Below are 15,168 nucleotides of genomic sequence, written 5' to 3'. Positions count from 1 at the left end.
GCATAGAAAACAAACTTATGGCTACATTTAATTCATGGAAAGTGGGGGAATTAGGAGTTTAGGATTAACAGATTTATACTACTATATATAAAATAGATCAACAATAAGGTCCAACGATATGGTAAAAGTAACTATATTCAGTAATTTCTAATAACCTATAATCAGTCCTGAATATTCATTGGAAAGACTGAGGCTGAAGCTGAAGTTCCAATACTTTGGCCACCTGATTTGAAGAATGAACTCTTTGGAAAAGACCCTGATGCTGGGAAAGACTGAAAGTAGGAGGAGAAGGGATGGCAGAGGATGAGATGGTTGGATGGCATCACTGACTCAATGGACATGAGTTTGAGTAAACTCTGGGAGTTGGTGATGGACAGGGAAGTCTGGCGTGCTGCAGTTCATGGGATCACAAAGAGTCGGACATGACTGAGTGACTCAACTGAACTGAACAGAACCTATAATGGAAAAGAATCTGAATATATATATGTCTGAATCACTTTGCTGTACACCAGAAACTAACACATTATGATTCAACTATACTTCACGTAAAGAGAAACTAGTCAACATTTTCCAAATAGACATACAAGTAAATAGTCAGTACATGAAAATGTGCTCAAAATCACTAATGAAAATAATGCAAACATCATTAAGAGAAATGCAAATCAAAACCACCATGAGCTATCACCTCACACTTCCAAGACAGTGTGACTTTTTCACCTTGATAGTTTCATTCTGCTCACAGTCTCCCTCAGAGCCTGGCGGGCCTGCTTGTTCCTCAGGGTGTAGGTGACAGGGTTCAGCAGGGGAATCACCACCGTGTTCACAAGGGCAGCCTCCTTGTTGGAGTCCAACCTGTTCACCTGCTTCGGTTTCACATATATAAACATACAGCTGCCATACATCAGAGGAAGGACAATGAGGTGAGAGGAGCAGGTGGAGAAAGCTTTCTGTCGCTCCTTGGCTGATGGGAGTCTAATAAGTGTGGTGGCTATGTTGCTGCATGCAGTGATGGTTACGATGAGGGGAGTCAAAAGGACACACAAAGCAAGGACAAGGAGCAATGTTTCAAAAGACCTGCTGTCAGAGCAGGAGAGATGGATCAGGGAGCCGAGGTCACAGAAGAAGTGAGGTATGACATGGGGGCCACAGAAGCATAACTGGGACACCATCACCACCAGACCGGCAATGAGAGTGAAGCCCAAAGCCGAGCAGGCTGTGACCAGGAGGCAGCAAGCCCTCAGGTTCATGATGGTCGTGTAATGAAGAGGCTTGCAAATGGCCAGGTACTGATCCAGAGACATCACTGCTAGGAGGAGGAAGCCTGCTGCTCCCAGAAATACAAAGACACAAGCTTGCCTGAAACAGGCAGCAAAGGAAATCGTTTGCTTGCCTAAAAGAAAGATGACCGGCAAGTTAGGAATAACAGCACTTATGACAAGACTCAGTGAGGGAGAAAATGCTGAGGAGAAAGTGCACAGGTGTCTGTAGCCTGGCGTCAGCAGAGGTGATGGGCACCATGGCCGCAGTGCCTGAGATGGATGCCAGGTGTGCCGGCAGGCGCAGGAGGACGAGGGCCTTTCCCAGGTGCTGGGCAGCAGGGAAGCCCTCCAAGGTGAATTCTTGGACACTTCTCTCATTCTTCATTTCCAGAGGCTTTTACCCCACACAGTACCATCACCTGCTGCTCTTAATCTAGAATAAAGATATTACAACAAGCAAAAAAAGTCTTAGGGGAGCATGGGATCAAGTTATCCGACTCCTCCAGAAGGTAACTGGGCAGATAGCAGACTCCTGCAGCGAGTTGTTCTTGAACTAGTAGGACTTGAGTTCAATACTATTTCAACACTGAGTTCTAATCCTGGAGACATGGGTCATCTTTGAAAAGTTAGTTAAATTTCCAAAATTTCGCTTTCATCTTATGTAAGATGAAGATATAAGGACCTATTTGTTCCTGCTCCTGTGAGGATGAAGTAAAATAAGCGTGTAACTCACTTGACATGTCACATCAGTGTTATCTTTGTGTTCTTCGAAGTCTAATTATAATATTAGGGTCATTAATATACTCTTAAATTCAGCATGACCAGTAGACAGGGTTATTTACATTTGAACATTTATAAAATAAATCATTGTGTTTTACATTATTATCAGTTTATAAGTAAACTTAACAGTGGTATTATTAATATTCCTTTTGACTATCCATTCAAAAATATACAATAAATTCTATGGTCCAAATCATCACCATCACCACTATCATTTATGAGGACTTTATGAATGTCTGTTACTTGGCTATTCATCAAGATTCAGTCTTTCTACTATTGTTCACGATAATGAAGAGTGTTAGCTAGGTAGTCCCAAGCCCTTCCCCAAAAGGAGACAATGAGGCTTAGAGAAATTCCAGAGAAGTTAAGTCACATAGCTGTGACTGCGGTTAGATCCGCCAGCATCCAAAGCTCCTGTTAGTTCCAAACGCTGTGACAAAATATTTTTCAATAGGAAGAAATACATTGTTGATTTTCTCTCAGACTTAAGTGAAAGTTTAGCTTTATTTTTTTCTACCCTTCCGTTAGCATCTTTTCATGAAATGTGCATGCGTAGTCACTCAGTCGTGTCTGACTCATTGTGACCCCATGACTGCAGCCCCGCAGGCTCCTTTGTCCATGTCATTCTCCAGGCAAGAATACTGGAGTGGGTTGCCATGCCCTCCTCCAGGAGATCTTTCCAATCCAGGGATCGAACCCAGGTCTCCTGCACTGCAGGCAGATTCTTTACTGTCTGAGCCACTAGGGAAGCCCTTTTCATGAAATACAAACCTGTGATACAACACAGGCCTTAGAGAGATTCTCCTTTAGCATAACCATTTTACAGAAGATGCTGGAGACCAGAGACACAGGGGGTTGCTCAATAACATAATATAAGTTATAAATCCAGGAATTACTCCAACCTTCTGAGGCTCCATGCTGGCAGGTAAGAGATATGGGGAATGACAGTAGTTCATAAAATTAGCCCAACAGGAACAATATTCTAGAACTTGGCACCTGCCTCCTACTCACTCTTACACCAAAGCTCAATGAACATTTTCCTTCTCTTCAGTCCTCTTAATAAAACACTTTTCCTAAGATAATAGTGTTTGACTCTAGCATCTCAATACTAAGCTGAAGGTCTGCAGTGTGGAGTGTTAGTGTGTGTGTGTGTGTGTGTGTGTGCATGCGTGTGTGTGTGTGAGACTAGTCTGCCTTGGGCCAAGTTCTCTGAAGTGATGCTTATGCAACCAAACTGCTCACCTCAGAATGACGCTCAAGGTGCCTCTGCTTCTGTCCCAGTTACAGCAGTCCCTGTTACAGTTCTCCACTGTTCCTGACACAGGCACGCACAAGTGTTTTCATGGGGAACAGGGCATTCTCCTCCATGAGTTATTCTCTTCCAAGAAATCAAGAGATCTCTCTGGGGTAGGAAAAAGGATTGAAAAAGGAAACACATCGGTCACAGTCTGTTGTCTTCAAATGGGGTGACTATACATCCCATGCTCCCAGTGCTCCTGGTTGACAGAGCCGTGGGTCCAGAGGCAGAATTTTTCATACCACAAAGCTTCTTCTCAACGTTGACCTCTGAAACCCCAGAAAGGAGCAGACAGAATAAAGCAATCACAATCCACTGTCCCCATTCTTGGTGAAAATTTGGTTCCAGGACTACTTAGGGTTCTGATGAAAGTTCAGACTCTGCCTCCCCCAGTTGGTAATAGCCTAGCCAACTCTAATGCTGGGAGGGATTGGGGGCAGGAGGAGAAGGACAACAGAGGATGAGATGGCTGGATGGCATCACCGACTCGATGGACGTGAGTTTGAGTGAACTCCGGGAGTTGGTGGTGGACAGGGAGGCCTGGTGTACTGTGATTCATGGGGTTGCAGAGAGTCAGACATTGCCGGAGTGCAGCTCCAGCAGCCAGGGAATCAGCCTGAATGGGGTGAGCGGTGTCGGTGGGGGATGATGTAGCCTCTGACTCAAAAGTACGGGACTACATGTTTATTTCAAGCTTCAGGTTTTCTTTTATACTTTGACAAAAGCATTAGGTCAGAGGTTTGACATTTTTAGTTTCCCCCACCCAGATTTATTGTCTCCAGAAATCATTGTTGCCCTACAAACAGAGTTTCTGCTTCAGCGATTCTCTCAGAATCAGCTTTACTATTATCTACTTCCTCTTATGTGTCCTATGCTTAACTTGTGATTAACTCATGCTACATTCCTCAGTTTATTTCTTATCTTTCTAAATCCTCTTTGCCCCTAACATCTTAAGATCACTATCTCCTAAAAAGGCTTCTAGCTATTCTTAATTATTCCTTAACCCTAAGCTCAGCAAACTTCTTTTGCCATAAACATTCCCCTCACAAACAGGTCTCAGATAACAATCCTTCCCATGGCCTCAAGCTACGGCCTGCTTGCTCATCCTGCAACATTCTTTGTAAAGATCCTTGAACAAATGTCAATGGTTACTTTATAGATTATTTTCTGGGCACAGCTGCAGAAGGCTTTGTGCTTTCTCATGCTCCTCTCAAGAACAATAAGCACCTTAACATTCTTTCCAGTCAACTCAACCGAAGAAAGGAATAAACAAGTCAGAATCACAAGAGCTAACTCCTTCATCCCAGGACTGTGCCTGTGGGATGAGGAGAGGGGGTTGAGGCTGTGCCTCCACTTTGTCAGTAATGCCTAACGGCTCCCAACAGGACATTACTGAGCAACTGAACTGAACTGAACACGCAAAATTGTTGTCTACCTCCTATACCAACTAATGGGTCAGGCAGCTTCTTCTGAGTTCAGCCCTGAGAGCTGCTGAGACGTGTCTCCTTCTACTGCAGCACACCGTTGTGCTAACCCATCTGCTCCTAGACACCTACTGCTCTATGCTCCTCCATCATATGCTCACCTTTCCATGTGGAGAAGCATCCTTGACCCACTGTATTACTGCCACATGCTTCTGAGATGCACATCTGAGGTCTCCGTAACAGTTTTCCCAGATGACGGCATTTAGTCACCAAGCAACGAGAAACTGAAAGGACGTGGACGGAAAGCAGAAGACAGGAGTGCGGGAAGCTAATTGATCGCTGTTGGAAACAAGCGTCACCAGCCACCTTTGCATGTCTCTTCCCGTTGCCTGTGTGTGATCGGCTCCCAGATGTCCCTGTTGTTTTCTGCCAAGTTTTTCCAAGAAATTTATGATGATTTCCCAAGGGATCCTAAAATCCCAATTGGAATGTCTCTACCTGTTTGAGGTAAAAGTCCAGATTAAAATCATCTACATGGGATGTGTGCACTGAGGCCAGAACGCTGAGGTTTAAAAATAAAGTAAATCATGAAGAAGGGCTGGATCACACGCTGGATATTGTCAGGCTTTGGAGACGATGCTGGATTCTGAGGAAGGCGATGAAAAGCCACCATCCTCACGCAATCATTCTTTATGTCTCCACCAACATTATGATTCTTTTCATCAAATATTTGTGTCTGAAGAATATTTTTGTTGCCTTCCTCAATCTCTTTGAAAAAGGAGAAGCACAAATTTCTTCCTCTTCAGGGCAGAAAAGGGAACACTAGGTGTTTTTTTCAACATACTAACATGGCCAGCCTCTCTCTTTTGAAGTGAAATCTGTAAAGTGGATGCCAGAGTTCTTCAAAACACAGGAGAGAAAGTTTGAGACATGACTTCCAGGGAGGAGAAGCTGTTGCCATAGCAACCACCCTTTGGAAGGCTGCTTCTCCTCCTGGGGTATCTCAGCTGGGCTGCTGACACAAGAGTTACCCATTTTTCTTTGGCCTCTAGCTTCCTATTGAAAGCCAGGTGGCTAACCTCCCAGAGTCTATTTTCTGGCAACACTGGGGCATACAGTAGCTGTCCGGAGATCTGTCTGAATATCTCCCCACTAATCTTCAAAGTCAAAGCAAATTTCATAGAAATTTTCAGGAGCCTTTGTGTGTGTCCCCCCTTCCCTGGTGGCTCAGTTGGTAAAGAAGTTGCCTGTCAATACGAGAGACCCAGGTCTGATCTCTGGGTCAGGAAGTTCCCTTAGATAAGGAAATGGAAATCCACATAAGGATTCTTGAGGGGAGAATCCCATGTACAGAGGAGCCTGGTGGGTTACAGTCCTAAGGGTTGCAAAGAGTTGGACATTACTGAGCAACTAAGAACACACAAACACACACATGTTATCTCTTATATGTGGGCTCTAAAAATGAAACAGACTAGTGAATATTAAAAAAAAGAAAGACTCACAGATATAGAAAGCAAACTTGTGGTGCCAGTGGGGAGAGGGAAGTAGGGAGTGGCAAGATAGGGGTTGAGGATAAGAAGCACAAACTACTATATATAAAATAAACAAGCCACAATGATGCATTGTACAGCGCATAAAATGTAGCCAAAATAACTATAAATGGAGCATAATATTTTAAAATGTGACCCACCTAGGACTTCCTTCGGAGAAGGCAATGGCAATCCACTCCAGTACTCTTCCCTGGAAAATCCCATGGGCGGAGGAGCCTGGAATGCTGCAGTCCATGGGGTTGCGAAGAGTCGGACACGACTGAGTGACTTCATTTTCACTTTTCATTTTCATGCATTGGAGAAGGAAATGGCAACCCACTCCAGTGTTCTTGCCTGGAGAATCCCAGGGACAGTGGAGCCTGGTGGGCTGCCATCTATAGGGTCGCACAGAGTCGGACACGACTGAAGAGACTTAGCAGCAGCAGCAGCAGCAGCAACAGGACTTCCTTGGTGTTCCAGTGGTTAAGAATCCTCTTGCTAATACAGGGGACACAGGTTAGATCCCTGGTCTTGGGAGAGTTCACATACCTTGGAGAACTAAGCCTAAGTGCCGAAAATACTGAAGCCCACGTGCCTAAAGCCTGTGCTCCACAACAAGAGAAGCCACCACAATAAGAAACCCAATAAGAAACCCAAACACTACAATGCAGAGTAGCCCCCACCTGCCACAACCAGAGAACGCCTGCACACAGCAAGGAAGGCCCAGTGTAGCCAAAAATAAAAGTGAATAAATAAAACCAAAAGAAAATCACTTTTTAAAAATGCAAAACTATGTTGTACCTCTGAAATCTATATAATATTGTAAATCACCTATACTGCAAATAAAAAATACAAAATAATATTAAAGAAAGAACTTTAAAGTTTTTAATTCTGAAACTTTGTTGGACCCATTTAATAGCTCTAAAAATTTTACTGTCTATGCCCTAGAATTTTCTATGTACAAAATTATGGCATCTGTGAATAAGATAATCTTATTCCTGCTTTCCAATCTGAATGCCTTTTATTTATTTTTCTTGCCTAATTGCTCTTGTAACAACCTCTAGGACAGTGTAAAATAGAGACATCCTCTTCTTTTTGAATTTAGGGAGCAAGTGTTCAGTCTTTCCTCGTCAAAGATACTATTATTCAGTGATTTTTAATAGATACACTTCATCAGGTTGAGAAATTTCCCTTTTGTATTTAGTTTTCCAAATGTTTTTGTCATGGGAAGTTTCAGTTCAGTTCAGTCTCTCGGTTGTGTCGGACTCTGTGACCACAATGGACTACAGCACGCCAGGCTTCCCTGTCCATCATGAACTCCTGGAGCTTTGCTCAAACTCATGTCCATCGAGTCAGTGATGCCATCTAACCATCTCATCCTCTGTTGTCCCCTTCTCCTCCCACCTTCAATCTTTCCCAGCATCAGGGTCTTTACCGAACAGTCAGCTCTTCACATCAGGCAGCCAAAGTATTGGAGTTTCAGGTTCAGCATCAGTCCTTCCAATGAATATTCAGGACTGATTTCCTTTAGGATGGACTGGCTTGATCTCCTTTAAGTCCAAGGGACTCTCAAGAGTCTTCTCCAACACCACAGTTCAAAAGCATCAATTCTTCGGTTTGTCAAATGGTTTTTCTGCATCTATTGTCATCGTCATGTGTTTGATGTCCTATTTTATTAATATGGTGTATACTATTGACTGATTTTTATATGTTAAAGTAGCCTTGCATTTATGGGATAAACCCCACCTGGTGATTGTGTGTTATCCTTTGTAATATGTTCCTGATTTAGGCTTGTCAGCATTATCTTGGGCATTCTTATGTACCTCTTTTCATCACAGAAATCCGTGTGTAGTTTTGTTTTCTTTCTTTGTAGTTTCTTTTCTTATGATACTTTCCTTTAGTCTTGATATCAGGATAATACTGATCTCATGGAAAGAGCTGAAAAGTGATTGTTTCACTTTATTTTTAGAAGTCTGTGAATAATTGGAGCTAATTCTTCCTTAAATGTTTCATAGAAATCATTAGTAAAGACATGTCTTCCTGAGCTTTTTTGTGGGAAGTTTTTGATCACTAATAGGTTTCTCAATTGTTATTTACTTATTTGTATTTTCTCTTTATTCTTGAGTTACTTTGTGCTTTCCCAAAATTTTTTTTTTTTTCAATTCACCGATATCTCTGATTCTTATTCCTTCTTGGACCTAGGCAAAAAGTGAAAAGCTTCCCTTCTTTTCTCCATTTAAATTCTTCCTTAGCATCATGGAAATTGCTGCTCTTTAGGGCTTAGCTGGAGAAGGACATGGCAACCCACTCCAGTGCTCTTGCCTAGAGAATCCCATGGACAGAGGAGCCTGGCAAGCTACAGTCCATGGGGTCGCAGAGAGTCAGACACGACTGACTGACCTAAGCACGGGGCTTAGTTGTCTGAACAAGTTATTCGATGTGGCCAAACTCATTGCCCAACCAATTTGTTTCATGCAAAGCTGGTTTTAGTTTATAGCACTAATAGTTGATCAATCAAATCGAAGCCACATACTCAGCTAGATGTATTTAACAGAATTTGAACTTTGTTCTTCTTTTTTTTCCTCTCTAAAATAATAAGATGTCATTTTAAACTGATAAATAAAGAAGAAATATTTTGACTGGAGAGGTTCCTATTTTTGTTTCAACTTAAGATTCTATATTCAGATAATAGCCTCGAAGATCCCAAAATAACAAATGCCTGTGTTTTTGTGAACTTGGGGCTTTCTAACACATGAGGATGCCAAAGTTTTATTACTCTGAAAGTCTTGGCTAACAGGATTCATGCACAGAAAACACAGTTTAAACTCATCATACTGGTGACTTAAAGTTATTGATGGAACTCCTGAACATATTCATTCTGACCTATTCTGGTCCACAGGGGCTGGGTCAAAGCAAACCAGTCTTTGGCAAGGAGACTGTGAGTTCTAACCCAACACAACACCTTATAATCTGGAGGGAACCCCCAGATCTCAGTTTCTTCTAAGGAGTAAAGGGCCACTTCCTGCAGTTCTTTCCCCTGGGTCAGTAGAGTGTAGTAGGCAAATATAGCAGCTCTCAGTTTCTCCCTAGATATAGAAGGAATTTCTTTATCTTTGGGATGCCTTTGGTCATTGACTCCTGAACAATGTTATGAACCTCTGTCCATAGTTCTTCAAGCACTCTGTCTACCAGATCTAATCCCTTGAATCTATTTGTCACCTCCATTGTAAAATCATAAGGGATTTGATTTAGGTCATACCTGAATGGCCAAGTGGTTTTCCCTCCTTTCTTTAATTTGATCCTCAATTTTGCAATAAGGAGCTGATGATTTGAGCCACAGTCAGCTACAGATCTTGTTTTTACTGACTGAACAGAACTTCTCCATCTTCAGCTGCAAAGATATAATCAATCTGAATATAATATAAAGAATATAATCAGTCAGTATGGACCTAAGAGAGGCAGAAGAGATTAAGAAGAGGTGGAAAGAATAAAGAGAAGAACTATACAAAACAGATCTTAATGACTGGGATAACCATGATGGTATGATCACTCACCTAGAGCCAGACATCCTGGAATGTGAAGTCAAGTGGGCCTTAGGAAACATCAATATGAACAAAGCTAGTGGAGGTGATGGAATTCCAGTTGAGCTATTTCAAATCCTACAAGATGATGCTGTGAAAGTGCTGCACTCAACATGCCAGCAAATTTGGAAAACTCAACAGTGGTCAGACGACTGGAAAAGGTCAGGTTTTATTCCAATCCCAAAGAAGGACAGTGAAAAAGAACGTTCAAATTTCTAGACAATTGTGCTCACATTCAAATTTCAAGACAATTGTGCTCATTTTACATGAGAGTAAGGTTATACTCAAAATCCTTCAAGCTAGGCTTCAGTAGTACATGAACCAAGAACTTCCAGATGTACAAGCTGGCTTTAGAAAATGTAGAGGAACCAGAGATCAAATTGCTAACATTTTTTGGATCATATAGAAAGCAAGGGAATTCCAGAAAAACATCTACTTCTGCTTCTGGACTACTTGAAAGCCTTTGACTGTGTGGATCACATCAAACCGTGGAAAATTCTTACAGGGATGGGAATACCAGACCACCTTACCTGTCTCCTGACAAACCTGTATGCAGGTGAAGAAGCAATAGTTAAAACTGGACATGAGTCAATGGACTGGATCAAAGTTGGGAAAGGAATATGACAAGGCTGCTTATCATTACCCTGTTTATTTACCTAATATACAGAGTATATCATGTAAAATGTTGGGTTGGATGAATCACAAGCTGTGATCAAGATTGCTGGAAGAAATATCAACAACCTCAGATATGCAGATAATACCACTCTAATGGCATAAAGTGAAGAGGCACTAAGAGACATCCTCTTTCATGAGGATGAAAGAGAAGAATGAAAAAGCTGGCTTAAAACACAACTTTTTTAAAAAGTTAAGATCATGGCATCTGGTTCCATCACTTCACAGCAAATAGAAGTGGAAAAAATAGAAACGGTGATAGATTTTATTTTGGGGGGCTCCAAAATGACTGCAGACAGTAACTAGAGTAATGAAATTCAAAGACCCTTTTTGGAAGGAAAGCTATGACAAACGTAGACAGCATATTAAAAAGCAAAGACATTACTTTACTGACAAAGGTCCATATATTCAATGCTATGGTTTTTCCAGTAGTCATGTATAGATGTGACATTTGGCCCATGAAGAAGGCTGAGTGGTGAAGAACTGATGCCTTTGAATTGTAGTGTTGAAGAAGACTCTTGAGAGCCTTGGATGCAAGGAGATCAAACCAATCCTAAAGGAAATCAACCCAGAATATTCATTGGAAGGACTGATGCTAAAGCTGATGCTCTAATACTTTGGCCACCTGATGCGATGAGCCAACTCATTGGAAAAGATGCTGATGGTGGAAAAGGTTGAAGGGAAAAGAAGAGGGAAGTAGAGGAGGAGATGGTTAGATAGTATCACAGATGCAACAGCCATGAGTTTGAGCAAACTCTGGGAGATAGTGAATGAAAGGGAAGCCTAGTGTGCTGCAGTCCATGGATTTGCAAAGAGTCAGACACGGCTTATCAACTGAACAACTACAAATACAAGGAATTAGACAACATTTCTAGCACCCTAACTTTTCCAGTTGCTACAAGAGGGTTTGGCTGCTATCAGGGCTGAGATAATAGAGCTTGACAAAACTTAGTCTCTTGAGACACATTAACAGCAAAGACAGTGGCTTGTATGAGCACAAGGTTTGGGTCATTTTGGCTGACTGGTGATGTCCATCTCCTGCACTAGCCTGGTTCAGGACTCCAGGCTGTGAAGATTGGCTCTTTTATCTAATACACATAAACCAAAATAGAGGACTCTCAGGACCTCCGAAATTTTATCAGGTTTAAAAATTATTCATTTAACTTCTATTTTGGAAAAGAGAGAGACAAAGGCAATGATGTCCTTGGAAAACCATAATTCCTAGGATAACATAATTAAATCACTTCCAAACAAAAATCTAAATCACCGAGTACTATTAATAATGTAAAATTCTTCCTAATAAGATTATGCCTTAACTTATAAGCAATTTTCAAATCAAGCTAAAAAGGAAATACACACTCACACCAGACATGGTAAAAATCAAGTGCACATTATGCACATGCAGTGTGAGATGGGACAGGACCTATGTCCCCTTAGGGCCAATTATCTTCAGGTGGGAGCCACTTCCTCAATGAACCTTCAAACACAGTAAATGAGTTCATTTTGATCCCCTTTTTTCATTTTTAATGCACTCATTTTCTGTTTATATTTTTCTAACTATGAGTTCAATTAGTTTTTGCTATGTAAAATGTCATGGAGGACACTGGCAACTCTTACACCTAAAGTCACACTAAGGAGAAAATACTTCTTAGATGGGAGGAAAGAATTTGCTACTGGGATCACCTACCTTTGAGCAATTTGTTGGTTCCAGGACTTGGCAACATCAATTACAGGGGGGAAAAAAATTACAAATTTTTAGAGTTTTACAGTTTGTTTATATTTCAAGAAAGAATTAATAAAGAAAAGTTTATTGAAAACATTTTATACATCTGGAAGATGATACACTGAAAGAGCCCATATAAAAATCTGGAGTTACACTGAGCTGTTTGTACACTAAAACCAATAGACCCAAGGAAGAACTAGTGAGAATACAACTGATTCATTCACATAAGTAGATTCAAATAATGAAACACCATTAAGTTGTACTATGACTTTATATAATTTTCAGAAATAATTTGTTTCTGGAATATCACACACTAACTATCAAATGGTAAAGAAGGGTGTCTATTTATTTTTTCTGAAATATCATAAACAAAACACATAAAAATGCATCATGGACAGAAATTATAAAATCTGACAACATTTTTATCTTTACATTAATGACTTTGTATATTATGACTTATGTATAATAGTTGGCTCCATAAATATTATTTGAAGTTAATTTACTTAAGACCAATAAGTAGAAAAGGAACGGAAGATAGCTTTAGCAGAATATAGAGAACAAATGAAATTTTCAAATAGAAGAAGGAACTGAATTGCGAAATAAGACACTACCCATCCAGCTGAAAAGTAGCACAAGCTAGATTGCTATATGGAGAGCTTCTCAAGAATAGATTTTGCCAATGGTGGGAACTTAACCTAGAGGATCAAGCCCATCTGCTTAGCCTCCAAAGCTCTATTTCTTCAACCTCATCCCAAACAGCGTGTCCCTCAGAGCCTGGTGGACCTGCTTGTTCCTCAGGGTGTAGATGACAGGGTTCAGCACTGGGGTCACCACCGTGTTCACAAGGGCAGCCTCCTTGTTGGAGTCCAGCCTGTTCACCTGCTTCGGTTTCACATATATAAACACACAGCTGCCGTACATCAGAGAGAGGACAATGAGGTGAGAGGAGCAGGTGGAGAAAGCTTTCTGTCGCTCCTTGGCTGATGGGAGTCGCAGGATTGTGACGACTATGTTGCTGTAGGCAGCGATGGTTACAATGAGGGATAGCAGAATGACAAACGAAGTAACAAAGAAGAAATACATTTCAACAGATCTGGTGCCAGAGCAAGAGAGATGAATTAAAGAGCCAAGGTCACAGAAGAAATGAGAGATGATATTGGGGCCACAGAATGATAACTGGGAAACTTTGAGCATCAGACCAGTGAAGAAGATGAAGGACAAAGAATAGCACAAGGAAATCAGGAGGAAACTAACCCTCATGTTCATGATGGATGCATAGTGCAGAGGCTTGCAGATGGCCAGGTATCGATCCAACGACATCACTGCCATGAGAAAGAAAATCACTGCACCAAGAAATAAAAAGAAGAAGGCTTGTGTGAGGCAAGCAGGAAAGGGAATTGTTTGCCTTCCTGAAAGGAAGATGGACAGCAGTTTAGGAATGACTGTGGTGATGAAACAGCATTCGCAGAAGGAGAAAGTGCTCAGCAAAACATACATTGGCGTCTGGAGGCGATGGTCAGCCCAGGTGATGAGGATTATGACCACATTTCCCACGATAGAGGCCTGGTATGCGAGCAGGTGCACCAGGAAGAGGAGGCCCCCCAAGTGCTGGGCAGCAGGAAACGCCTCCAGAACAAACTCCTGGACGGTGGACTCATTTTTCACCCCCACAGTTCTCCCTGATTCTCTCTCATCATTCTTTGCTTAACCTGTGGAATGGAAAATACTATCACTGGAAAAATTTAAACAATTTAAATGATGACAAGTCTTAAAAAAATAAAATAATCACTAATTTCAGCTGTATTTGTGAAACAGGGATCATTTCATATCTTTAAAATATTTTACTATAAATGACATTTTACTATTATAACATTATTATGTTATCTATACTAATTATTAATGAATTAAGATTCATTTTTTGTTCTTGATAATTATTTTTAATGTGTCACTTAACTCTTCTGAACGATAACATCTGTGAATAATTGGCTACAAAGAAAACAGGGCAAAATAAAAATGATTGTTTATAGACACATCCGCAACTTATGGTTAACAATGAAGGCTGTCATCCTGCAGAAAATGCATCTCATGGGCTCACAGTGTTCATTTCTATGCTTCAGGTATGACATGCACTGTAGGAACCCTCCTACGCACTGAACCAAGCCCTTTGAAAATGTAAAGTGCAAAGAGCCATTTTCTTATTACCATGTTCCAAATCAGTTATTTTCCTAACATCTCTTCAGTCTGAGTTCTTCAAGACCCCAATGTGAGCAGTAAAGTGAGCATATTATAATATTATAACAACAAAATCTGTGCTTTAAGAGAAACCATATCTAAAATTCGGGGGGAATGGTTTCATGACTTGTTAATCCGATTCAATGAACACACATTGAATGGGTGAATCGGCTTCCCTCACACTCTACCTCCCTAGCAGAATGGTAGTGCTTCGTTCTGCAATTAGTCATAGATTACTCATCAACATTCCTTTTCTGGGAATAAATTTTTACATTGGAGGTATTCAGTGTGGCAGAATTAAACCTGAATTTCATTGCAATCACTAGACGAACATTTGTCTTTATTAAAAAAAAAAAAAAAAAAGCCAAAGCCTAACTAGAAACTAAGTATATTGCTAGAATCACTGGGGAAGGGGTCTGGGCATCTGCTGTGAATCAGTGCTTGAGTGAATAAGAAATCAAAATTTAATTGTATTTTACTTACTTCCCTTTGGCCAAAACTATTGCTTTACCTGGTGGCCCAGATGGTAAAGAATCCATCCGCCACGCAGGAGACTTGGGTTTGATCTCTGGGTTGGGAAGATCCCATGGCAGACAGAATGGCCACGCACTCTGGTATTCTTGCCTGGAGAACCTCACGGACAGAGGAGCCTGGTGGGCTCCAGTCCATGG

The 15,168-nt window shown here is 41.2% G+C and overlaps 1 protein-coding gene and 1 pseudogene across 1 annotated transcript; both read right to left on the bottom strand.

The window, feature by feature from the left end:
* Positions 1–713: 713 nt before the first annotated feature.
* On the bottom strand, positions 714–1,647 carry LOC129641881 (olfactory receptor 6C74-like; annotated as a pseudogene).
* Positions 1,648–12,343: 10,696 nt separating this feature from the next.
* Positions 12,344–13,969, bottom strand: LOC129641880 (olfactory receptor 6M1-like; the record flags this gene model as incomplete). The annotated part of the gene is made up of 1 exon (XM_055566463.1): positions 12,344–13,969. A coding segment is annotated over one exon (972 nt), but the record flags the coding sequence as incomplete, so codon positions are not given.
* Positions 13,970–15,168: the final 1,199 nt, after the last annotated feature.

The sequence above is a fragment of the Bubalus kerabau genome, chromosome 1 (genome assembly GCF_029407905.1).
Source record: "Bubalus kerabau isolate K-KA32 ecotype Philippines breed swamp buffalo chromosome 1, PCC_UOA_SB_1v2, whole genome shotgun sequence".
In the NCBI taxonomy this organism is placed as follows: Eukaryota; Metazoa; Chordata; class Mammalia; order Artiodactyla; family Bovidae; genus Bubalus; species Bubalus kerabau.
The sequence above is the reverse complement of the archived record's forward strand: the minus strand, read 5'-3'. Positions and strand labels throughout refer to the sequence as shown.